A 25012-nucleotide genomic window follows, 5' to 3' on the forward strand; every position below is an offset into this window, starting at 1 on the left:
ACAGTTTGGAGAATACAGTAGCCTACATTTCAAGCTCCAGAACGTTTTTAGTCAATAAAACAGTACTTTACTCAACATCATGTAAGGAGGAGTAGGCTACCTTATATACACAAAACTGTAGCATATAGGCCTATGAGCTGTTCTCCCAGTCCCTTCCCTTCTATTGAACCATTTATCCTCAGATATAATTACATAGGCTAGGCTATGATTATGAATGAGGAATGAAATCGTATCAAAGAGTGACAAAAGGGCCTGCCGCCTACGTTACTTATAAATAATAAATAAAACGCTTGTAACACAAGTTGTGTGGTCCTTTAACAAGAAAGTCTGACTGTAAGTCTAACAAACTCCCCTGGGTGTTGTTGACATCTAGTCAGCGCTAGTGTACAAAGTAGGGGAAATGATCGAGACACACGTGAGCTTTGATACTTACTTACCAAACATCCCCCCGTCGTCTCCATTTCATGATAAGGCACTAACAGGCTTTTGAAGTAAACAGGTCCTGAGGAGCATTAGCAACAAACGGTGTCTTGAGGTTGATTATCTCGGTGACAAATGCTCTGTCACTTCTACTGCTACTCGAGGCGCCCAGCGAGGACCTCCAGTAATGAAGCCTGAGCAGGTGCTGCTGCAAGCTCCCACTGACATCAGGGGGAACGGGACGCACTGACAAGAATTTCTGATGAATTTCAATTACTGTTCTATTAAAGCTAATGGGGTAAATGAGCAGCCAGAATACATTTACTAGATGGCTTCAGACAAGGCCCTGCCTCCGCAGATTGACGTGGTTTTTGTACGTGCGCGGCCACCTGGCACAAAATGTATTTTAGTTTTGCATGCCTCGACTAGTTTGTAATTTTCTAGCCTATACTACTGGTTTTGTGATCATAGCCTAGTGCGTTCTCGCCTCCCACAGTGTCACATCATCTGGCGATAGATTACACATTATATTCTCCAGAAGGCCAATTGATAATGGATAGGCTAATATATAATATTGACGGTTTCTTGGACATGTTAAATAAAGTCAGTCTAATAGCTGGTACTGTCCATTTGTCCTGGTTTGGAAAATGTGATATCCAAGAGTGGTTCTACTATGCCATCTCCTGGAGAGCGTTATTAGAAAAGTAACACGCAGCTCTTGCTCCATCTTCACTTCTTCAGACCATTACCACCATCTGGTGGCCATATGCTGAACAGTAGCACAAACGTGTCAAAACTCAAAACCATTTGGATTTGAAAACATTTATTCGTCCATTTGTCGCAATTAATTTAATTCTGGGGTAGATTTTGAATCTTGTCCGCAACCATACTCAACGCACTTTTCATGTGTTTTTGCAGCATTCTATGTGAGAGTGAGTGAAAGTAAGCTCACATAGAAGTAAGCTAAAGGTGTTTAATTGCATAAATCAGAAAAATGGCCAATCTTGGAAAATATTCCTGACCAAGAGGTAATTGTAACAGTGAGGGCATAACAGTCATATAAATACTTCCAGCATTGCTTTTGAAAGTGGCAAGAAATCATAATAGGTATCAAGGTATAATTTTTATAATCCTTGATAAATGCATAATCCTTGAAATGGCTTCTTGTAATATTTAGATCAGTCCGAGGGGTAACCAAACATTTTGGAGGGGTCACCAGTTGCATTTCTGAATATGTGCAAAGTAATGAAAAGCAAAGGTGCTCATTTTCAGCAACGCCCTACACACACACACACACACACACACACACACACACACACACACACACACACACACACACACACACACACACACACACACACACACACACACACACACACACACACACACACACACACACACATTAAAACCTGGGAGCTGACCAGTACAACCACAGTCTTATACTGTTGGCCACTAAGCAGCTCCAGGGGGAGCAGTTGGGGGTTCAGTGCAGTTTTATGGATCTTAATATCTTACCAACAGCAGGATGCATCCACCACAACAATTCCACCGTCCACAGGCACGGAATGTGATGTATGATGATGTATGATAAGAGCGCCCTGCACTTTTGCTCACTGCATTTTTTAACCAACACACACACACATACAGAGTAAAGGGTGTTCAATAGCACTGATTTATACAAAACAAATAAAAAAAACCCTCAAAATTAGAGTTACTACTACTACTACTGCCATTGATATTGTTGTTATTTTAAGTTTACTGATGGACAAACCTTGGGAAGGGTGGGAGGCTTAGGAAGGAATGGTACAAAGAGAATGACTGTACCAAAAATTATGTATTTCAACTGTTTATTTTCGATGTACGTCCTCTGTTATGCGACTACAGTGCTCAATAAACATAGCATTAAAAAAAACATCACAGACACAGAACACTACTATTATTTCAAGCTGAAATAACTATGCAGCTCAAGCTACAGTCAAACAACACCCTGCCATCTTTCACCGTGCTGCACTTGTTGCGCAGCAGATCCAGGATGCCCGCACGGAGCTCGGGCGTGAGTGACCGGTGGAAGTGGTCCTGCTCCGTCATAAAGTCGAGCAGCAGCTCTCCTGCCTCGCTGCCCTGGACGAAGCAGTCGGTGATGTCCAGGGTGTTGGGGATGATGCGCTCCACGTACTGGAGGCCCAGGCTCTTCAGGTGGACTTTGATGTCTCCGGCCGAGAGGTAGTCGGAGATGGTTTTGCTGCACAGCTCCTTCCTGTAAGTCTTCCACAGGATGTCCCAGCCAGTGTTGGCTGGATGGATGTGAGATGAAGCAGAACATTAGACAGACTTGCAGAGGGAGGTGACGGTGAGGTGAGGTGGGGTGGGGGGGAGATGACCAGTGTGGAGACCTTTGGTCTTCCTGTTAGGAATGTCTCACATAGTCTCGCATATTCGAAGAGAGATCTCTGATTATATGGCTATGTGAAAATAGGAATGCACTGCACTGATGCCTAGCCACTGCATGAGGATGATATTGGTCAGAATGTATTGAGACGATAACCCCTTCTTGCAGCATCAACATTTAGAGCCGACCTCATAAAGTACCGGGGGGTAATTTGATTAGGTTGAAAACATGACTTAGGGTATTTCCGAAAATGATATGTTTTGCCAAATGTTGACAAAAAAAAAATAGCAAACATGATATATTTCAGTATTGCTAGTGTAGTCTGTAGTGGTTAGAGCATATGCCTTTTAATGCGGATGGTTGTGGATTCGAACCCTGCCTGGGGTCGACGTCAGCAAGGGCATGAGGTCGTAACGGGTTCCTAACCAAGTCTCCTGAGGAGGCACGTCTGAAGCCTGTGCTGGACTGGTTATCCGGATGTAAAAACAAATCCATCCACCCAGTATTTATGTAGTAAAGAGAGTCTTAGATATGCCGAGATTGTTTGGCTAACCTTTCCGTGCAACTAAAAGTTCAAACTGGTCCTTCTGATGCAAACCACAGAGAAGATAGGGATGATCATGAGACAGCTCCCATCTTTGCAATCTATTTATGAATAAGCTTCTGAAAGGCAGTGGCTCTCAAGGTGGGGCCCGGGCGATACTGGAACTACATTATCCTTGATTTTTTGAAAATACCCAATCTAAATGGTAAAAGGTGCATTTATATAGCACTTTTATCCAAAGCGCTTTACATACCAATGGCAGAGGAAACCATGCAAGGCACCAACCTGCACATCGGGAGCAATTAGGGGTTCAGCATCTTGCTCAAGGACACTTCAGCACTAACTCTGGGGGAGCCCAGGATCGAACTGGTTATCTCACGGTTCCCATTTTCTTAACTAATAATACGTAATAGGTCCATGAAATTTAAGAAAGTATTTGATGGGTGAGGTGTGATGGGGGAGCTTGAAATTAAATAATGACTGTTAAGGACTTTATATAATTTGTTGCACAATGCTTCCAATTCTTGAGATTCTAACTCCCGATTCTGTGGAACTTCTTGATCTTCAACTTCCGTGTAAATGATAGCATTGACGAGTCATCTTAGGTCACCAGTTCATTTAGTGCAGTAAAATGGAGGGTGAAAAAGACTTTCGTACATTACTGAATGCAGGGTCAGGGAACACATGCAATACCTTCACGGACCACCAGTGGTCCATGGACCACCAGTTGAAAACTGCCTGCCTTAATGAACCACTGATATAATCTATAATCTATCGGTCCATTGTCCTACATACTACCGGTCCATTGTCCTACATACTACCGGTCCATTGTCCTACATACTACCGGTCCATTGTCCTACATACTATCGGTCCATTGTCCTACATACTATTGGTCCATTGTCCTACATACTATCGGTCCATTGTCCTACATACTACCGGTCCATTGTCCTACATACTACCGGTCCATTGTCCTACATACTACTGGTCCATTGTCCTACATACTACCGGTCCATTGTCCTACATACTATCGGTCCATTGTCCTACATACTACCGGTCCATTGTCCTACATACTACCAGTCCATTGTCCTACATACTACCGGTCCATTGTCCTACATACTACCGGTCCATTGTCCTACATACTACCGGTCCATTGTCCTACATACTACCGGTCCATTGTCCTACATACTACTGGTCCTGCCGTCCTGGAAATAAAATGGTTCTGGTTCACAGTAGAGCTGTAGTAGCTTGATTTAGTGGCTTGATCGTCCTGGGTGAATAGCAATAGTTCTAAGCAGTGAAAACCTGTGAAGCATAAATCAATATTGTTGTCAGACAGAAACTTTGTACAGTATGTCCGTATTTAAAAAAAGAAAATACCCTACTACGCAAAATAAAAGTAGCAAAGGTCACAAACGTGTCACATTGCACGACACATTGTGAGCTCATAGATGGTGAGTGAAAGTGGAAAAGTGTGCCTGTGGGTTTTGAACCAATTAATAATTAAAGAGAAGACCTTGTGAGTGTGAGTAAATAATAACTACATTGGATCCATTGAAACACAGGTTATTTTCTCCATGTCCAACGGTTTTGGATTCAGGTCTCTGCCCGACAGCAAAGATATACTGTATAATATAGCCTACACTTGGTGTGGTGTTTGCTCTCTGGGCAGGCGGCCAAGGCAGTGTGACCTACTGACCTCCTTCATGGACGATGAGCAGCTTTCCGTCCTTCTTCAGAAGGCTGTGGAAGAACTTGATGGTGCCAGCATAGTCATCCACGTAATACAACATCTGTTCAGCACATAGCCGTGGGCATATTTAAAATCTGTGTGTGTGTGTGTGTGTGTGTGTGTGTGTGTGTGTGTGTGTGTGTGTGTGTGTGTGTGTGTGTGTGTGTGTGTGTGCTATATACCATGGGTTCTCAAAGTGAGGTGCAGGGGGTATCCAGCTAAATATGTTATAGCGTCACAATCATTTTTTAGCCATATTTTATACTTATATCAAGATCTACAAGCTCATAGCTATGAAATATATGTGTGTGTGTGTGTGTGTGTGTGTGTGTGTGTGTGTGTGTGTGTGTGTGTGTGTGTGTGTGTGTGTGTGTGTGTGTGTGTGTGTGTGTGTGTGTGTGTGTGAGAATGCAAGAATGTATATAAATATTTATGAGTAAATCTGTAACATAATATAAACTATCTACAAATCACACAACACTATACCTGAACCATGTGTATGAGATCAAATCGTTTGGTTTCACCATCGTCTTGGACTTTCTTCTGGTATTCTGCACATGACAGGGGGTGCCACGCAAACGGCATCTTCTGCAGCTGGGGAATAGTTGCCAGCAATGCTGCGAAGACAATTTACAATTTAGGCATTTAGCTGAAGAAGAAGGAAATATACCATCTGATCACTAACAGATTAGTTTAAAACAATATTATACATTTATTGTCTCCACCAGGCCGAAGGCATGTGGAGAGTGTATGTTTTGCACTCCGTCCGTCCGTCTGTGTGTCCGTCCGTGTGTCCGTCTGTCTGTGAACAGCTAATCTCCGGCACCGTTAACCCGGTCGATGCCAAATTTTGCACACACACTCCCTGGATGCCAACGATGGTTTTTCCAGAACGGCCTGTTATAGCGCCACCAGGAGGCCGACTTTTGAAATTATATTACTCCTCCAGATTCTGTCCAAAAATCCTGCAAATCGTTACACACTATCTCTATAGTCATGTGTTCAAGATGGATCTGTCCGATATTTCATATTCCATCCTAATTGGCCATAGCGCCACCAGGAGGCCACAACCTGACCTGGCACTGGTGGAGACCTGTGCCCCGAGGGGCACTTTTTCTAGTTTACTATCAATCTGTTCATCCTAGTAAACGTTATCTTGAAATATTCATATATTAAACATAATAACATCTCAAATGTATACAGTGCTTTTCTAAGTATCCAAAGACACTTTACAAGTTGGAGCCTCTACAGCGGTGCCTATTGGGCACTGGCCTACTTGGAACGATGCAAGTTGGAAATGCATGCCCCACCCAGATATTATGTCTATGTCCCTTTTATGCCCATATATGGAGTTCTTTGTCAGGCATGCGTCTGCATATATGGAGTATATGCAAACGTCCGAATTATGTCAGAACAGGCCAGCTCCCTATATGGACCATGTCCAGACCCCGAGAAGAGGCCTTTTTGGGGTGGTTCTGGAAAACCGTGGGTCCGACCGACTCGACACCGACCACTGCACCCCCTGTGGTGTGTCGAATTTGAAGTTGGTAGGGTTCTCGAGTTACGTGGATTAGACAGAGACAGACGTACAGAGACTTTTAGTGCATTTATAGATATGACATTATGATAGAATGACATGAACTATATTATATATTGTTAGATTAGATATGCTATGCTACTAACTAACCCTAAGCCCAAGAAATAAACGATCTACAAGCTCACAACGCGGTGCAACGTGACACGTTGTGAGCTTGGAGACCGGCTATTTTCTGGCAAAGAGATTTGGCGTAGATTCTACCTAGAGCGTACCTAGTAGTACAGAGCGAAACTCAGGGCCGCTTCACTAAGTGGTTACGTGACAAAATGTTTCAATGAGTCCATGTACGCTGCTTTGAAATGGGAGTGCTGTGCCGTACCTTTGAACTGCTCTGTGAGTTCAGTGCTGGGTTCCACTACATCGACAGCAATGGGCACATCAGGGAACGAGGAGTGCAGAACAGACAGCACATGGGTGTCGATCTCCCCTATAATGATAAATGAATGAGAAAACCATTAACGACCCGGGTCAGTGGCTCGCAGACCAGCAGAGCACATTGAGAACTGCTGCTTTGTACTCCTCCAGCCATCTGTTCTGTCACTCATTTAAAATGTACAGCACTTCAATTCCATTCAACAGTTTTGTCAACGGTGGAGGCTGCAAGGGGGCACAGTACAGTATGTGTGTGTATGTGTGCATGTGTGTGTGTATGTAAATGTATGTATGTATGTATGTATGTATGTATGTATGTGTATGTATTTGGTTAAAATGGGTAGGGTTTAAAAAAAGGCAAGAGCTTGCTCTGGTGCACTGGCCTAAAAGTGGGTCCTTAAAAACTGCTAAAACGTCTGAAATGTATGTAGTATGTAAGTATGTATGTGTATGTATTTAAAAGGGGGGCTTTTTTGTAAAAAGCCGAGCCCACAATACCTTCATATAGACATAATAAAACAACATAAAACCATAAAAGAGTAAATGTTCACAGCAAGGCCTGGATACCATTTATTTAGTTTGCAGATAAAAGAACAGAAAAGGGATAGAATTCAACTTCTTTCATTTAAACCAGTGGGTGTTACAGTTTGCAATTTTTGAATCCATCTGTGCTCCATGAGTTTCCGCTGTCCACTGGTCCATCGGACTCCACATTCCAGACCTGAAATGATGAGGTTAGTGATGGGATGGGATTGAAAGTGTGTGTACAGAGTTGTGTGTATGTCTGCTCGTTTGATGTGATATACAGTAAGTGTTGTTTGAGGCGTGTTTCTAGTGTGTGTCCGGTTTCTCCTATGTAGTGTTTATGACATTGTGTGCAGGTGATGATGTAAACTATATTGGGGGTGGTCAGAGACAGGGGATCCGTGATGGGGGAGGAAGTGTGACTATGGGGGTTGTTGATGAATTTGCGGGGTTTGAAATGGAGTGTATGTGGCTGTGGGGGCTTGGGAGGTAAAGTGGAAAATTTGGAATGCACAAGGAGGTCTCCCAGGTTCCTATTCCTTCTGAGGGCCGAAATTACCTGATGTGTTTGTAATGGGGGGTAGGATTGTTGTGTAGTGGTGAAATTTTGTTTAAATTTGTGGTGAAGTGGTTGGAGTGTATGTGAAAATGTGGTTATGAATGGGAGTAGTGTTGTAATGGTAGAGGAGCCGATGGCCTGGATGGTGGGAGAAGAAGAGTTGGAGGAGGGAAGACATAGAGGAGAGGGTAATGTGTGGGCCCCGTCCAGGTCCGTCCCTGTCCCTGCGCTAGAGAGGGGCCTCTGATCCGGGTGCATGCCCTGAGGTGGCTGGGGAAGAAGGCTAGGATTGAGGTTAGGGTTAGAATTGGGGGTGAGAGGGTTAGGGGTAGGAGGCAGAGTGTTTGTGGAGAGTGACTGGGTGGGGGAGAGAGAGGCCAGGGCATTGCTCCTGATTGTACGTAAAAATCTTTTGCTGTAACCTCTCCTTTGGAGGACTGTAAAGAAGAGTGTGTGTGTGGCCTGATTAAAGTGTTCCCTATTGGATGAAATCCTAAAAAACCGAATGATTTGTGATTTGATGATTCCTGCAAAAGTGTGCTTTGGGTGGTAACATGTGTTTATGGAGTAGTGCGTGTGTCTGTGTCCTTCAAATATATTTTTGTCAGTAGTCGTTTATGTGTATGATCCATTGTATGAAAAAATACGGTGGTGTCCAGGTGTATGTATGTATGTGGTTAAAATGGGTAGGGTTTAAAAAAAAGGCAAAAGCATGCTCTGTTGTATGTATGTATGTATGTATGTATGTATGTACAGTATGTACTATTCATTCACCTCAAGTACCTTCACTGAAATTCCCCCGGCGGCGATCAATAAAGGTTTATCTGATCTCCAGTACACTCAATCCTATAAGCTCTTGCCAGGTTTGAGGACATTCATTTCACAATAATTGTGAAATATAAGAGATAAGAGAATGGACACATTCTCTCACACACACACACACACACACACACACACACACACACACACACACACACACACACACACACACACACACACACACACACACACACACACACACACACACACACACACACACACACACGTAACAAATATACACACTTGTCTTTAACACACACACACACACACACACACACACACACACACACACACACACACACACACACACACACAATTGAGTACATGAGAAACTAAATAAGAATCGTCCGTGAACACGGCTACTACAAAGTACTGCAGATAAACAGTTCAATATCGATGCTACTTTTGGTGCTTTTGAATTGTAATCCTGAAAAGTAAAAGGCAGTTTTGCACATCCATCCGACAGAGATGATAAGACTACGTACCTGCACCACTCCCAACACCAAGAACATGCAGGTGGGATTTACCAGCTCCAATCCTGTTTTGTAGTAATGAGAAATGTAATATTCATTAGGCAAATTCAGCCGAGGAAACACTGTGTGCCATTAGTTGGGGAAATGGGGTGATTACCATATTTATTGCATTTGGAAGCAAGTGGCTTGGTAATAAAAGTGTTTATGAAATCATATTGCGTCCATTAACACGCCTTAGTTATTGAATGAGAACTGCGCTCACACTTGAAGCAGAGGATTACATGAAACAGGACATCTGTAATCTGATCACAAAATGACAAAGACTAATTTGGGAAGCGTGATTTAAAGTGAGGTTGTTGTGTGACATGCATTTCAGTTATCCACATCAGTGGTTAACCTTATCAGGCCGTGACCCCCCCAAAAAAGGATCATTTTGGAACTGGGGACCGTCCACCCTGACAAGCACTTGGAATGTATGAGTTGAAGCATTAGCACATTATATTTAGTTTGACTCAATTCCACAGATAAATGCTGTGAAAATAGACAATCTAAAAGCTCACAACACGAGGCATTCCGAGCGTGTAGATCAGCGTTTCTTTTGCCTATTTGACAATTTGGCCAATGTTTGACCAATTTTATAGTAACGTTTGTTATACTATTCTGTTTTAAAATACTATTGTGGTGCTCACTGCTCACATTAATAAACATGACATAATGCAACACACGTTGCAGTATGCTTCCCAGGCATTATGTCCTGCATGCGTTACCTTTCAAACTCTTCTCCAGTCAGGACGTAGTCCAAACACTGCAGGATGGCCTTGTGTTCCTGCGATAATTTCACGTATAACTGGAAGCCCTGTGCATAACGGCCCCCATAGCCAGCCTGCTTCTCCTCTGTGGCCATTATTACAGATACCTGCAACCCATCATTAAACACATCAATCCCTACTTTATGCTTAATTTGTAGGCAAAAAGTAAAGTTGTTCAAAATAGCAGATCTGCAAGCTCATGCATTGCTATTCAACTTGTTGTGAGCTTGTGCTTCGTTCATTTCAAATAGCCAAAGTATAAAAGCGTGTAGCCACTTTGCTTTTGCAGAAAATATCAGATCAATTTGGTTTCACTTTTTGGTTTCACCATGTAACTCTCACAGTTACATGGAGGTCCATGTCCATTCATTATTATTCTTAATTGAGAATCAATGTCATAAAACATGCAAATAAGAAGTATTAAAAGTATTTACCTCGACTGTGTGGAGGGAGAAGGCAAAGCAGACTGTGTTTTGAGTTACAGAGCAGAGCTGTTATTGTCCAGTCCCACCCAGACCGAGCTTTGTTCCAATACAGATTGCAAAACAGTGCTGTGAGGCAGAACCCCCTCATCTCTATATTTCAACTTTGTATGGGTCCCAGAAAATTAACAGCCCGCCTACTTTGTCATATAGGCAAACTATATACATATATAAATATATAAACTATATACACTATATTGTCACACAAAAGTAAATAACTAATTAGCTTCAAGAAGATTGTGTGTTGCTTCATGTTGGTATGTCAGAGTTCACATGCCACAACTTACAAGTTAATGATTTCTCGTGCATAAGCATAATAGTTTGCAATGGTTCAGACCCAAACTCATTTGCTCTGGTCGATGCTGTGGTCGATATGCTTGTCTGTGTGGGTGCTGCTGGCGGCATGCATCGCGGGGGATACAAGCTGCGGCAACACCGAGGGAAGCCACTGGGTCAACCTCAAGACTGTATTGGAGTCTCTGGCGGACAGGGGACACCACGTCACTGTGCTGGTTCCTTCCCTGGCAGCCACTAGAGGGAGACATGCTAAGCAAAATTACTCTTACTAGTCTTAGCCATAGAGTTATTATGTATATATACTCTATGGTCTTAGCTCTTACATTTGGCGTGTGTGTGTGTGTGTGTGTGTGTGTGTGTGTGTGTGTGTGTGTGTGTGTGTGTGTGTGTTCTAACTTCTAACTCAGGGAGACTTGGAGTGACAATGCTTGCAAGGAACACCATGTTTTCTTCAGATCGGTAGCATCATGAAAGATATCACTGCTGCTGTTGCGTAATCTCGATGACGTTACAAAAGCGAAAGTAAAAACCACAGCAGTGTGACTGACAACAGATCGAGCTACACAATAACTTCAAATCAACAGGATTTTGTATAAACGGTACAGACATTGACAGGTGAGCAATGAGCATATATATAGCTACATAAAACTTTTCTATACAGAATACAGACCAAAAACACATATTTTCTAATTAGCCGTGGTTCTTATTTTGTGGTTCATAATTGTGCGTGCGTGCACAACTGACTTGACTTTCACCTTTGTTCCCAATGTGTAGAAATGGCGTCTGCCAGCAGTCTCCTGTCTGAAGAGCAGTTCCTGTGTTCTATCTGTCTGGATGTGTTCACCGATCCAGTCACCACTCCATGTGGACACTATACTGCAAAGCCTGCATCACACATTACTGGGACACTAATGATGTGTGGCAGTGTCCACTGTGTAACAAAAGGTTCCGTAAAATACCAGAGATCTTTGTCAATACTTTCATTTCTGAGATGGTTGATCAGTTCAGGAAGTCAAAGCAGACGAAAACAACTTCCAACGCAATCCAGGAACCTGCTAAACCAGATGAAGTGTCCTGTGACATCTGTTCTGAGAACAAGCTCAAGGCTGTGAAGTCCTGCCTGGTGTGTCTGACCTCCTACTGTCAGACTCACCTGGAGCCTCATCAGAGAGTCACAGCGTTAAAACGACACAAACTCATCGACCCTGTGAAGAACCTGGAAGACTTGATGTGTAAGAAACATGACAGACCTCTGGAGCTGTTCTGTAAGACTGACAACGTGTGTGTTTGTCAGTTCTGCACTGAGTCAGACCACAAGTTACACCAAATTGTATCTCTGAAAGAGGAATATGATGGAAAGAAGGCTGAGCTGGGAAAGACAGAGGCCGAAGTTCAGCAGATGATCCAGGAGAGACAAGAGAAGATTCAGGAGGTCAAGCACTCAGTAGACCTCAGCAAGAAAGATGCAGACAGAGAGATAGCAGACAGTGTGCAGGTCTTCACTGCTCTGGTGAGCTGTATTGAGAGAAGCCAGGCTGAGCTCATTGTTGTGATTGAAGAGAAGATGAAAACAACAGAGAAACAGGCTTTAGGCTTCATTAAAGGGCTGGAACAGGAAATCACTGAGTTAAAGAAGAGAAGCTCTGAGCTGAGGCAACTCTCACATACTGAAGACCACCTCCACCTCCTCCAGAACCTCGCGCCCATCAATATCCCTCCATCCACCAAAGACTGGACAAAGGTCAAGGTCCATCAGTCTTCATATGTCGGGATTGTGAGCACAGCTGCGGCTCAGCTGGAGAAGACACTCAGTCAAGAGATGAAGAAGCTGGGTGATGCTGAGCTGAGGAGGATCCAGCAATATGCAGTGGATGTAACTCTGGACCCTGATACAGCACAGTGCGAACTCATCCTGTCTGAGGATGGAAAACAAGTGAGTCATGGAGATGTAAAGAAGATCCTCCCAGACAACAGAAAGAGATTCTACACTAAACACTCTGTTTTAGGAAAACAAAGCTTCTCCTCGGGAAGGTTTTACTATGAGATACAAGTAAAAGGGAAGACTGGCTGGCATTTAGGAGTAGTGAGAGAGTCCATCGAAAGGAAGGGAATAAACGCACCGTCACCGACTCCAACAAACTGCTCCTGGTCTATATATATGATTAATGGAAATGAGTACAAGGCTCTTGCTAACCCTCCTGTCCTCCTCACTCTAAGAGAGAACCTCCAGAAAGTGGGAGTGTTCGTGGATTATGAGGAAGGTCTGGTCTCCTTTTATGATGTGGAGGCCAGAGTTCTAATCTACTCTTTCACTGGCTGCACCTTCACTGAGAAACTCTATCCATACTTCAATCCACATAACAACCACCATGGTGAAAACGCTGTTCCCTGACCATCTCTCCTGTCAGTTGCACAAATTAGACTCATCCTCAGTTTTTCATGACAATATTCATTGTGATTTGATTTAAGTGTGTATGTTTAAGGTTCATTTATAGTGTTGTGACCCAGGCTTGGGGTCTCTAGGTGCAACATAAAAAGTGGACTCCTTCCCAGACTAGTCCCCAAACAGCCAGGCCACACAGGTTTACATTTATTTTCATAATTTACACACACACACACACACACACACACACACACACACACACACACACACACACTTGTGCTTTTAGAGACATTAACATAAATGATTCTGATGTTAATAATATATTATTTCACTGTGTGCAGCTGATGTTAATGAATAATGATTAACTACTACCTACATTATATAGACCTACATTATATAGACCATGCATCACCTTATGGTGATGCATGGTGACTTCATGTTATTGTCTATACCCCATGCAGAAACATGCCGTGTTAAACAAGGACCGTAACATTCCAAAGTCCTTATCATGTGGTTTAGGTAGTCAGTAACCAGAGGAACAGCCCTTACAAGGCTACGGTCAAGGGTCAAGGAACCTCGAACTACAATGTAGATTATTGATTATTGTTTTTTTTGTTGTTTTTGTTTTTCCCCCCGTAAATTAACACCCTAGCCTATAGCTACTTGAGAGTGTCACACAAAAACATCAAAAGTATCAACTTGTGAGCTTGTGGATCTGCTACTTTTGAATGTGAATCCTGAAAAAGATCGTCAATAAAGTATTCAATCAATAAATCAAAGGTTTTTGTGCTTTGAAGCATTCCTGGCAGAAATGCTGTTCAACACAGTTTATACAGTTGCACAAAACTGCATTGTAATTTGTAACAGTATTAATTAGAACAGATACCTTACTTTATCCACATGTGAAGAATTGACATTGAATGTGTCAATTTCTGAAGCTCACCTCAAGGTGGTGCTATAGCTTCACTATAGGCTACTGCACAAACAGTGTTGTGCACACTGCACATTACATTTCCTTATGCAGTTTAGCTTCAGGACTTCCCTGTATTCACATCTCGAAACAATATGTTTATGATTTTAATACTGCTTGGATTTACATTGATTTCTAACTTTGATACAGGTCATCATAGTACTGTTTTCTCCATTCTTTTTCAGCTATATATATTCAGCTATAGTGTAGATTTTTGTCCCAACACAAACATTGAATGCCATTGACAATGAATTAACTTAAGTCATATGTAGACGAGCAAATTGGCTATTTCAGTCCTACACAAAGTATTCCCATTAACAATATGACGCAATAGATGATAAGAGCGCCCCTCACTTCAAACGGGTGTTATTTTTATTTGTTTAAAATGAGTTGAGGGCTGGGGGTGTGAGGTTGGGAGATGGTGGGCAAGCTAACTGGACCTGTACGTGTGTATTACTGTATGTAATGTTTTACTTATGCTAACTGGACCTGTACGTGTGTATTTGTAGGTACCGGTATGTAATGTTTTACTTATGCTAGCTGCATCTCAAGGGGCCATCCTCTCAATAAAATGTGGACAAATTCTTATAATTACAGTGGTTGCCATGCGTAGGCCTATGTTATGGCATAATTTATAAATGTTATTTTTACAATATATTAAAATCACAATGTTGATAGAGGTACATACAAAATAAATGATAGGCTAAATGATCTAGAAATAAGATTGAGGCTTTAACTTTTGCTTTTTATGAAGTATCCAAAACCATTTATACTGTAGGCTTTATGGAAGATGTCTCGGAACATAAATGCTTAAAATAATAACAAACATGCTTCCATAGCATGTAACCACTGGTTTAGCCAAACTAAACCAGTGGTTCTCAAAGTGGGATCATGGGAACCTCAGGTTCTGTGAGTTCCTTCAGGGTTCCGTGAGTTCCAGGGGGTCACAAGCAATAATAAAGAACAGTTTAATTTTACTAATTTTAACTGGCAAGAAGCCCAATGAGAGAATGTATAATTAATAATATGCATGTACTAGTTGTCTTGTCTCCTAACCTTCAGTAGTAGAATGCTAAATCTAATCTAACAAAGAAAATCATATATGGGTCCTGGCACAAAATCTTTTCAAACTGGATTTTGATACCCCATACTGTTTACATGTAATTGGCTTCCAATTTGGTGGGAGGGTCCTATTAATGAAATAAAAATGTAATATGAAAACAATTTCACTGTATGTTATAGAAACTCTTACTCCGACCCCACAGCTTCACTGGCCCTGGGCCTGGCCACTACTGCAACGCAAGACCTACACATGGCAATGGCATGGTAGGCATAGTTGTCAAACAAATACAAAAGTTAAAGAGAAAAAATATATGTTTATTATGTATTTTGGAGTGGTTCTAAGAGGGTGGTGATAAAAAGTCTGTCTGGAGTCCTGGCCTACACTATCTTCTATTTCTTCTGTCTCTATACTCTTCTTGAATAAAGCATAAAATGCCACAAAAACATAAAAGGTGGAATATCTATCTGATGGGGTGGCTGGTGCTCTTTGTGAGTTTGAATTAGACACCCTTTGGCATGTCTGCCCTCTCAATGCCCTCAATTTCCTCTATGTCACTAAACTCTCATCTAAAAGAGAGACCAAATACACTTTCTCTGATGGAGCCAGAGGGAGGGACGGTGAGGAGAGTTGACCGCCTATTGTTACTCCAGGACTTGTCATTGAAGCCCACACATGGCTGGATCTCCCAATGAAATCCAGTCTCAGCCCCTGGATTTGTTGGTTCCCCCCTCCATCCTATCCATATGAAACATAAGTGTTCTGTTCTCCAGGTCCTTCTCTGCAAGGTTTAACCATGTCTCGGAGATTACAATGTCTCCAATAGTGTTTGCATTAAATCTTCTTTAATTGATTGGACATTTACAATCATTGTGGTCATTCATATTTCCTGATGTTCCTCTGTGGCTTGTCTGTGGTTGTTGTTGTACTCACTCCATTGACCGCAGTGCATCTCCGCTGGCCGTCTATGAATACATCTGAAACCCGGTCAACCTAACATCCTATAAGCAACTGTTCTACGGCCATATACAGTATAACCAATGCCGATGCTGAACAACTATAAAGGTCCAATATAAGCAACAAAATAAAATAAAAAACACAGTCTAAGTTGACTAACCGAGCGGACAAATCTTGTTGGATGATGAGGATACGAATAGGCCTACTCTGATTTTCTCACACGCATCTTCCTCCTTGATCATCTGCTCTGCAGAGAGTATATTTAAAGTATTCGTTTTAAAGTTTTAATTTTTTTGCTCATTATCATCCAATTATCATGATACTGCCTCTGCCAAATTGGAACGAACAGCAGAACCCATCAGTATGTGGGTCTCGATTAAAAGCCTGGAGCTTGATTTAATGACTTAAAGGGGAATCCCTTCCAGACTTATTACCTCATCTCCACCAAGCTTTTCAGCTAGGGTATGTCGATCCTCGATGTCTTCCAAACAATTGATCTGCCACTCATGCTTAAGACCTGTGAATATCCTCCTAACGGCATCTACTGAGCTAGCATAAATCATCTTACTTTTCAGGGGAGCACCCTCTGGAGCCCAGAAGATGAAGACCAAGTCTTCCTTCTTTGCGGAATCCTTGGTTTCATAGGTGACATCGTACAGTGCATAGCGGCAGTCGTCTAAAGGCAGCATCTCCAGAAAGCGCTGGTAGGGGTCCGTGATGGTGGTCCCTACGTCTCCCTGCAGGATCTCTTGGCCTATGTCAAGGACAATGCTCTCGTTGTCCTCGCTCACAACGAACATCGTAGCCTTCTTCCTCTTCTTCTTGTCTTCCTCAGTGGCTCCAGCCTTATGAACCTTCATGTCATTGAAAATGTCAATTACTTCGTCCGACACCTTGATTCCGGAAGCCATTGCTATTCCTGTAAATTGGTGCTTGTGTGTCTGATTGAAAAGTTAAATTAAGTGATGATTATATTTATATCCCTGTTTATATATAATATAATATAGGATTTTGACGATGTCACGGTTGCTAAGGTAGCAGAGATACCTGATGTTATCAATATTTCAGTGTTTTGGGCCTCAAAAACATTGAGGTTATCTTTATTCATGCCCCCCATGATGTCATGTGGCAGCCAAGTCTATGGACTTTTTGTTTGCCTTTGTGCGCCATGCATTAGATCCTAATGCATCATCAAACTTGAAGTTCTTGAAGTTCTAATGATTATGACATGAACCCCCATTTGATTGTTTTCTGGTATCAAATCTCTGGGACCCCAAACTACGCTGTACAATCCTCAGTTTTTGTTACATCTGAGAGTGTACAAATGGGACCAATGGACCAATAAGGGTCCAGTGGTTCCATTTGTACACTCAGATCTTATCTTAAATGTCATTAAATATAAGAAGCGCCCCTTCTTCAGAGACAGAGAGACCCTCCTATTCATGCACACACAGAACTAATTCAAAACATTTTTTACTGTCATTCACAATGATGTTACATGTGGGAGTTAGTTATATTAAAGGTACAGGATTAACATATATCGTAAGTTGAGTTGGACTGATATCACGCACGTCACATCAATATCACATTGATAACATGCAGTGGATGAAAGCAAGGACCAATTAAGAAAATGGTCAGGAAATTAGATGATTTTCCTGAAATTGTTTTACTACCTTAAAACAAGCAAGGCTTGGTTTTCTGACTTATATTAAAGAATGTTTCCTAGTCACAGGTAACAGGCATTCTGATTGGCCAGTATTAGATGATGCATGATGATGTACAATGATAAGAGTGCCCCTCACTTCACACAGGAGTGATTCTTAAATACTATGTAGATATTCCGCTTGCTTAATTGTAATCATGTGAAATGAATGCTGACAAAATTAATAAATAAATAGCGTTCTCAAGAAAGGAGCGCTCGCTAACAACGTATTGGGTCCCGACCCGGCCTACCGTAGCTGAGGAGGACGCTGGGGAGGACGCTGGGGCATAGTGCAGGTGTCGCTGAACCGAGCTCACGTTTCAGCAGAGGGCCCAATTGTCCGACAAACGTTAGGTTAGTGTGAGGCTGTGAGGTTAGGGTACGTTGGAATAATAATAAACACAAAGAAACTAATGGTTGGGTGCACACTGCACAGGTGTATGTAAAACACTTTGTAACTTTGTTTGGAAAGGTGCTATAAAAAATAATTAATTAAGAAAGAAAGAAAGAAAGAAAGAAACTCACAAGGGAGTTGCGAGAAAGCATCTAATATCTAAAATCTAAATAAAGCATAAAATGATAGTTTAAACAAATAAACAAACAAATAAATCATTGGATGGGGTGCGTGGTAGCTCAGCTAGTTAAAAACCATTGTTAAAATCCTTTGTCGTTTCACCCCGTGGTACTGGACTGAGGAATTTCTGCGTCTTCCCTCCATGTCTTTCTTTTTTGTTACTTTACAATAAAGTTATCAGTTCTATTACAATTACACCCGACTATTGGATTCACATCTCCCATCTTAATCCTGTGTTGCTACACTATCCTTTCAAAATAAAGCATAAAATGACAAAACGATTAAATATCAAACAAAATAATTAAAGGTAGAGTAAGTGATTTCACTCAAAAAACCTTAGGTTTCGTTTTTGGCTGTGGGACCTAAGCCTTCGTCCAATCAGGATAGAGAGTCAAAAACGAAACCTAAGGTTTTTTGACCCCCAGGGGTTAACTGGGGACAGGGAGGAACTCCTTATATGGTCAGCACACTCTATAGTAGAGAGGATTATCACAACAAAACAAAAAAATAAGTGATATTTGAATTAAGTGAAATCACTTACTCTACCTTTAAACAAATAAAAATACTAGACAGACAAATAAAATAAACGTATGAATGAACAAATAAATGAATGAATGAACTATTGGACTGACCATAAAACTCGTCATGTCCCGTATGTCTATGCCAAAAAAACAAACAAAACCGTTTTAGGCTTTTAAATAAATTTAAAAAAGAACAATTGGGTGGGGTCTTTATGCTCTTTGTGAGTCGAGTCTTGTGAGGGACTGATTTTGAATCTCAGTGAATGAGTCCTCGTGTTTTGTTCATATTCGACTTATGAACTGGAAGGACGTGGAATTAGGAGCAGTCACTTTAGCCCTGGAGACCCACGACGATGTGCCAAAGTGCTACAAATGGTTCTGCTTGTAGCCTGGCAAATTGGAATGAACAGCTGAACCGCTCAGATGTTTGATGTCTGGCAGGCCTCGATTGAACCCCGGGGCTAGATTTATCCCCCAATAGGGCAACCTTCCAGAGAGACTATCTCGGCACCGCCAAGCTTTTCAGCAAGGCTGCGCCGATCTTTGATGTCTTCCAAACCGTTAACCTGCCACTTATGCTTGAGACCTGAGAATTCCTTCTTAATGGCATCTAATGAGCTGGCGTAAATTGTCTTACATGACGGCGACGCACTATCTGGTGCCCAAAAGAGGAAGACTAGCTCTTCCTTGGTTGTCTCCTTGGTTTCGTAGGTAGCATCATACAGAGCATAGCGGCATTCATCTGCGGGTAGCATGTCTACAAAGTGCTGGTAGGGATCCTGGACAGTGGTTCCTATGTCTCCCAACAGCATCTCATTTCCATCCTCAAGGACAATCTTCCTCTTGTCCTTGCTCATGCAGAACATCACAGCTTTCTTTCTCTTATTCTTGTCCTCAGCAGAATGAGCCTTACGGATTAACATGTTGTTGAACACAACACGTACCTCATCTGCCACTTTGATTCCGGATGCCATTGGTATTAACAATTACTGCCGGTTACTGAATGAGGCTGTTATGTGTCATGCGTTTATTTATATACAACAAGCCAAATTGTTGCTTCACAGCTGCGTGTCGATTGGAGTATTTTATTTCAATGTCATGGTTGCTATGGTAGCAGAGATCAAATGTATAAGACATTCATGTCGTCAAAGTGGAAATGATGAAATGGAAAATATATGTTCATACTTTTAGATACACTATTTTTGAGTATGTCAAAGGTCCCTAGAAGTTGAATTTCAATCACTTCCTCAAACGCAAACATCCTGTGTGATGACATCACGCAGGATGTTTGCGTGAAGGCAAGTCCTTACGGATATAATGAATCATGATTTCATTCACGTTTGAGTCCCATGTCATGCTCCTCCACCTGCACCTGATTTAAATTTTGAGCCGCTCTTGGGCTGCTGAGTTCTTTATCCAATTTGGGCTACATTCCTGACAACAAACTGTCAGTTGAAAGCATGGCATCAAAGGTTTGGTATAACCAAATGGACCCATAGATCTTGACTCTTGAGAGCGTAAAATAAAACAAGAAGTCTACACAAACTGTATGTAGAAGAATTGTTATTTTGAGAAATTAATTTGCCTGTTGATTCTCCTAAAGGTATCAACATCAACACAGCATTGAATTATGGACTAAATCTAATTTAGTAATAACTAGAACTGCACTCTGTCGAGTGCCTACTTGCTTGTTGCACACTAGTAGGTGCGCAAGCAGAGCGCGCAAGTACTGTCGACCGCTACAAACTGTCAAATCTCAGCTTCTCTGTGAAGGAACTTTTGAAATGTTGAATTATTAGGTTTAGCTATTTGCTACCTACCTACTTTATGCATGTAAAAAAGTAGTATTATGAAGTATGGTACAAGTTTCTATCTATAAAAGAAATACAGTTTTATCGATTTAGAATTATTCTGGATCCCTTTTTAGTTTTTCAAAGACAAATAAATCATAGATGAAAAAAAAGGTATATAAACTGAAATAAAATGTTATCACGTATGCAGTATAATTATTTAATTATTTTAAATTGTCAATTGCTTTAAATTGACTTAATCTTGGACTATAGTGATATTAATACTAAATGTTTCTGTGTATGTATATGTAATTTGTAAGTTGATTAGCGGTAGACTGTGGTTACTTTGCGCCACTTTTGATGAGTATGCACCATCCCAGCATATGACGTCAGGGTATTATTAAAGGTAATGCTCCTATGTATACATGTATGTAATCTGGCACCACTGCCGTATCAGGCACAAGTAGTCATTACGTCATTTGCTGGGATGGTGCATACGCATCGAATATCGTCCTGGGCGAAACTAGTACTTGTGTGCTTTGGGTGAAATTTCACACTTAAAATGTACAGACAATAATTTAGTAATGTATGATGCTGAGGTCAACATGACCAGCGGATGCTCACAAATTATATTTTATTATTTAGCAACAAAGTCGGGGGAAGGTTGAAAGTCAAAAAAATATTTTTATAACAAAAAGGTTCTATGATGTTGGTCATGAGTCCTGACCAGACTCGCGCGAGGGCCCAAGTTTGAATCTGACTCTCTATGCCTTCAGATTCTCTCATTCTCTCTAAACTAGTTCCTCTCACTGTACTCGTTACATTCTCTATATAAAGAGTGAAATACCAATAAAGTAAAAGTAAAATAAATAAACTATTGGTCTGGTAGTTGATCAGTCATTTCTTGCACTGACTGTCAAATCTCAACAGGGCCAGATTAACCCGGTTTATATGATGCCCTGGGCTATACGATCAGGCTCGTTGCTCATTGCACATGTTTACGTGGGCCAGGCGATTGGTGCCCGAGCTTGGTGCCCTGCAGCTATAGGGCTGCAGCCTCTAAATCCTGTGCATTAAGCCAGGCCTGCATTTCACGTCTTCCATCCCACTGCCTTAGGTTTCTTTCCTGTCTCACCATGATCTCCTATCTAAAGTACAACTATATAAACAAAAAATCACACTCGTGTGAAGTGAGCAGTGAACGGATGGACATACACACAAAGCTGTGCATAGGAGCGGCTGCACTGCACAACAAAAAAACAGAGCATACTCTCTCTTTGAATGTTTTCTTTTTCTCAACTATTTTTTTTAAAGGAACAAAAACACGACTTTAACACATGAAGCATACAATTTGTATACCAATGTTTTGTTTCTGTTCAATACATACTCAACACATCACATCAGAAATATTACATATTAAACACATCCAGATGGAGTGAGGGCTCCTGACCTGCAGTATTGTAGTATTGATATCGAGGTGAAGGCTGCATAGCACAATATTTGGAACTTAAGGTCCCAAAAAGCAACCGGAAACAACTGCTATTGGCTGAAACCGCAGCGATGGCGGGTCTTCCCTTGATAGAGCCAATAAGCCCTAGAAACATACCCTATTATCATACTTTTTGAATGAATGGGACCATATCATTTACTAAATGCATATCATGTTAATAGAAAAAATCACACCCGTGTGAAGTGAGGGGCGCTCTTATAATCATACATCATCATACATCATCTCATTCTGGCCAAAATAGCCGATTTGCTCGTCTACATATGAAATAATTCTCTAGTGCCCCCACCTCTGCCATCGGTTCTGTATCTACACCTCTAAATAAAATTAATAAATAATAAATAAAAAGAACATTGGAGGGCATGCCTGTACATATGTGTTTAAATCAGACTTCCGATGTCTTCCCCTCTCACTGCCCTGACCTTTCATCATATCTAAATATATCATATCTTAATGCCAAAGCATTCCATCAGAACAAAAAACGATTAAAAAACTAACTATTCTGCCAAGGTGTTCCTTCACTTAGGAACTGAGGGCCTGTCCTCTCTCACAACCCCTGGTTTCCTGTCTTGTTGCCATTCCCTCTGTAAATAAAGAATACTGCCAAAAAACAAAAAACAAACTAAAACTATTGGATGCCCATCCAATATCACCCAAATATCTTCAGAGTGCAGTGAGGAACCCATGGGTGTCACTTCCCTCTCACCTGCCCCTCTCTCGCTACACTTTCCTATCTAAATAAAGTATAATGCCAAAAACATAATGCCGAAAATAAATTAAGAAATCAAACTATTGGATGGGGTGCCCCCCATATGGTCCTTGTGAGTTCCTATCTCACTGCCTTTCCTACCGAAATAAACAATAATGCCAATGAAATAAATAAAAACAAATACATAATATTGGATGGTACCTTGGTCCTTGCGAGTCACCACACTATCTAAAAAAGCATAATATTTGAAAAATATAAAATAAAAGTTGTGTGGTTGCCTAGTATTTCAGCCAGTCACTATCCATTCTCCTTGTGATCTGCGAGGAAGCAAGTTCAAATTAGACTTGCATTTTGATAGGGTCACTTTTAGCCCCACCCACGATATTCCTTGCACAGATGTGCCACACATGATCCTGGAGATCCTGGCCTCTTTCATTCTAACCAAAACCAGTAGAAATATTACAAATACTGTACATTTCAAGCAGCCAGCTAGTAACCCCAAGTCATCTCGTGACCCATATCATTAACCAGACCACTGCCGGACTGGAAGTGATTTTCGCCACCCTACTTATTATCCCTCAGCTGCATTCTAAACTATCTGTAATAGAGGGAAGCCTCTATACCTAGAAGTGTCTAGTAGGCCTCGATTGGAAGCCTGGGACTCGATTTATTGGCATATAGGGGTTCCTTCCAGACTGACTACATCTGAACCGCCGAGCTTGTCAGCAAGGGTGTTTCGATCTTTGATGTCTTCCAAACCGTTGACCTGCCACACATGCTTGAGACCTGTGAATTCCTTCTGAATGGCATCTACTGAGGCGGCGTACATCATCTTACTCTTCAGGGGTGCACTCTCTGGACCCCAGAAGATGAAGACGAGCTCTTCCTTCCTCCCCAACGTGGTTTCGTAGACGGCATCATATAGCGCATAGCGGCAGTCGTCCGCTGGAAGCATCTCCAGAAACTCCTGGTAGGGGTCCATGACTTTTGTTCCTATGTCTCCCACCAGGATTTCTTTGCCTTCATCAATGATGATGGTCTCATTGTCATCGCTCAGGCAGAACATCACAGCCTTCTTTATATTTCTTTTCTCCTCGTCCGTGGCTTGAGTCTTACGGACTTTCATATCATTGAAAACTGCAATCACGTCATCTGTCACTCTGATTCCAGTAGCCATGGCTCCTCGTGTGTTGTAGCTTTGATAAATAAATTAGCAGGTGATTAAGGACAGGCCGAATTTGCTAAATGAGTTTAACTATACTTGACAATTCATTATAAAGGAGATGGTAGTGATGACAACATTGTGATGTTGTTGCACAATGACATCATTATGTAGAAAAGGGAATAGAAGGCATTCTAAGAATAGACACTAGACAGTGACCTTACTCAGAGTGACTGGCCATGTGGTCATCTCTGCAAAGTGACTAGCCATGTGGACATCTCGGCAAAGGAATACCACTTAAAATGTGTTGGTTTTTAGGGCTGTCAAATACATTATCTAACCTCGACTACATGTTCCGGTCTTGAGAAAACCAGTGGTTCTCAACCTGGGGGTCCTCAAATGATTTGCTTAATGAATGTGTAACATTGTTTTATCACTCAACAGTAAACAAACTGACATACAGTAAGTGTATATACAGTGACAAGTGACAATTTAAATACTTTTAAGATACTTTAAATACTGTTAAAATAAATAAATAATAAGATCACACCATTTCTGCATCAAAATTAGTATTATATAAAATGGTCAAACTTTGGTTCTTTTCACAATAATTATCTGTGGAACAGAGTCAAAACAAAATGTCCTACAATTCGGACAAAAGT

At 41.5% G+C, this 25012-nt stretch overlaps 2 protein-coding genes and 1 pseudogene across 3 annotated transcripts; 1 reads left to right on the plus strand and 2 right to left on the minus strand.

Moving 5' to 3' along the window:
* Positions 1-2288: 2288 nt before the first annotated feature.
* LOC308330480 (histamine N-methyltransferase-like) lies at positions 2289-10757 on the minus strand. The gene is made up of 7 exons (XM_080785351.1): positions 10671-10757; positions 10195-10343; positions 9440-9492; positions 6999-7106; positions 5569-5699; positions 5050-5143; positions 2289-2714 (listed from the first exon to the last, which is right to left on the minus strand). The coding sequence occupies exons 2-7, from the start codon at positions 10329-10331 to the stop codon at positions 2362-2364; spliced, it is 876 nt and encodes a 291-aa protein (XP_080641477.1). The 5' UTR covers positions 10332-10343; positions 10671-10757; the 3' UTR covers positions 2289-2361.
* A 1034-nt stretch (positions 10758-11791) lies between these two features.
* On the plus strand, positions 11792-13494 carry LOC308331251 (E3 ubiquitin-protein ligase TRIM39-like; annotated as a pseudogene). The gene has a single exon. The product of its transcript is annotated as an E3 ubiquitin-protein ligase TRIM39-like (transcript).
* A 3295-nt stretch (positions 13495-16789) lies between these two features.
* On the minus strand, positions 16790-24365 carry LOC308330863 (uncharacterized protein; the record flags this gene model as incomplete). The annotated part of the gene is made up of 3 exons (XM_080785937.1): positions 16790-17326; positions 19749-20137; positions 23864-24365. The coding sequence occupies 3 exons, from the start codon at positions 24363-24365 to the stop codon at positions 16790-16792; spliced, it is 1428 nt and encodes a 475-aa protein (XP_080642063.1).
* Positions 24366-25012: the final 647 nt, after the last annotated feature.

Source organism: Protomyctophum bolini (assembly GCF_963924005.1).
Source record: "Protomyctophum bolini genome assembly, chromosome: 16".
Classification (NCBI taxonomy): Eukaryota; Metazoa; Chordata; class Actinopteri; order Myctophiformes; family Myctophidae; genus Protomyctophum; species Protomyctophum bolini.

Excerpts from the sequence above, each read along its gene's own strand:
- LOC308330480 (XM_080785351.1), bottom strand. The coding sequence starts at position 10,331 with ATGGCCACAGAGGAGAAGCAGGCTGGCTATGGGGGCCGTTATGCACAG. Across the intron at positions 9,493-10,194 it reads ACTGGAGAAGAGTTTGAAAG|GATTGGAGCTGGTAAATCCC; the intron begins GTAACGCATGCA and ends ACTACAAAACAG. Across the intron at positions 2,715-5,049 it reads GCTCATCGTCCATGAAGGAG|CCAACACTGGCTGGGACATC; the intron begins GTCAGTAGGTCA and ends ACATCCATCCAG.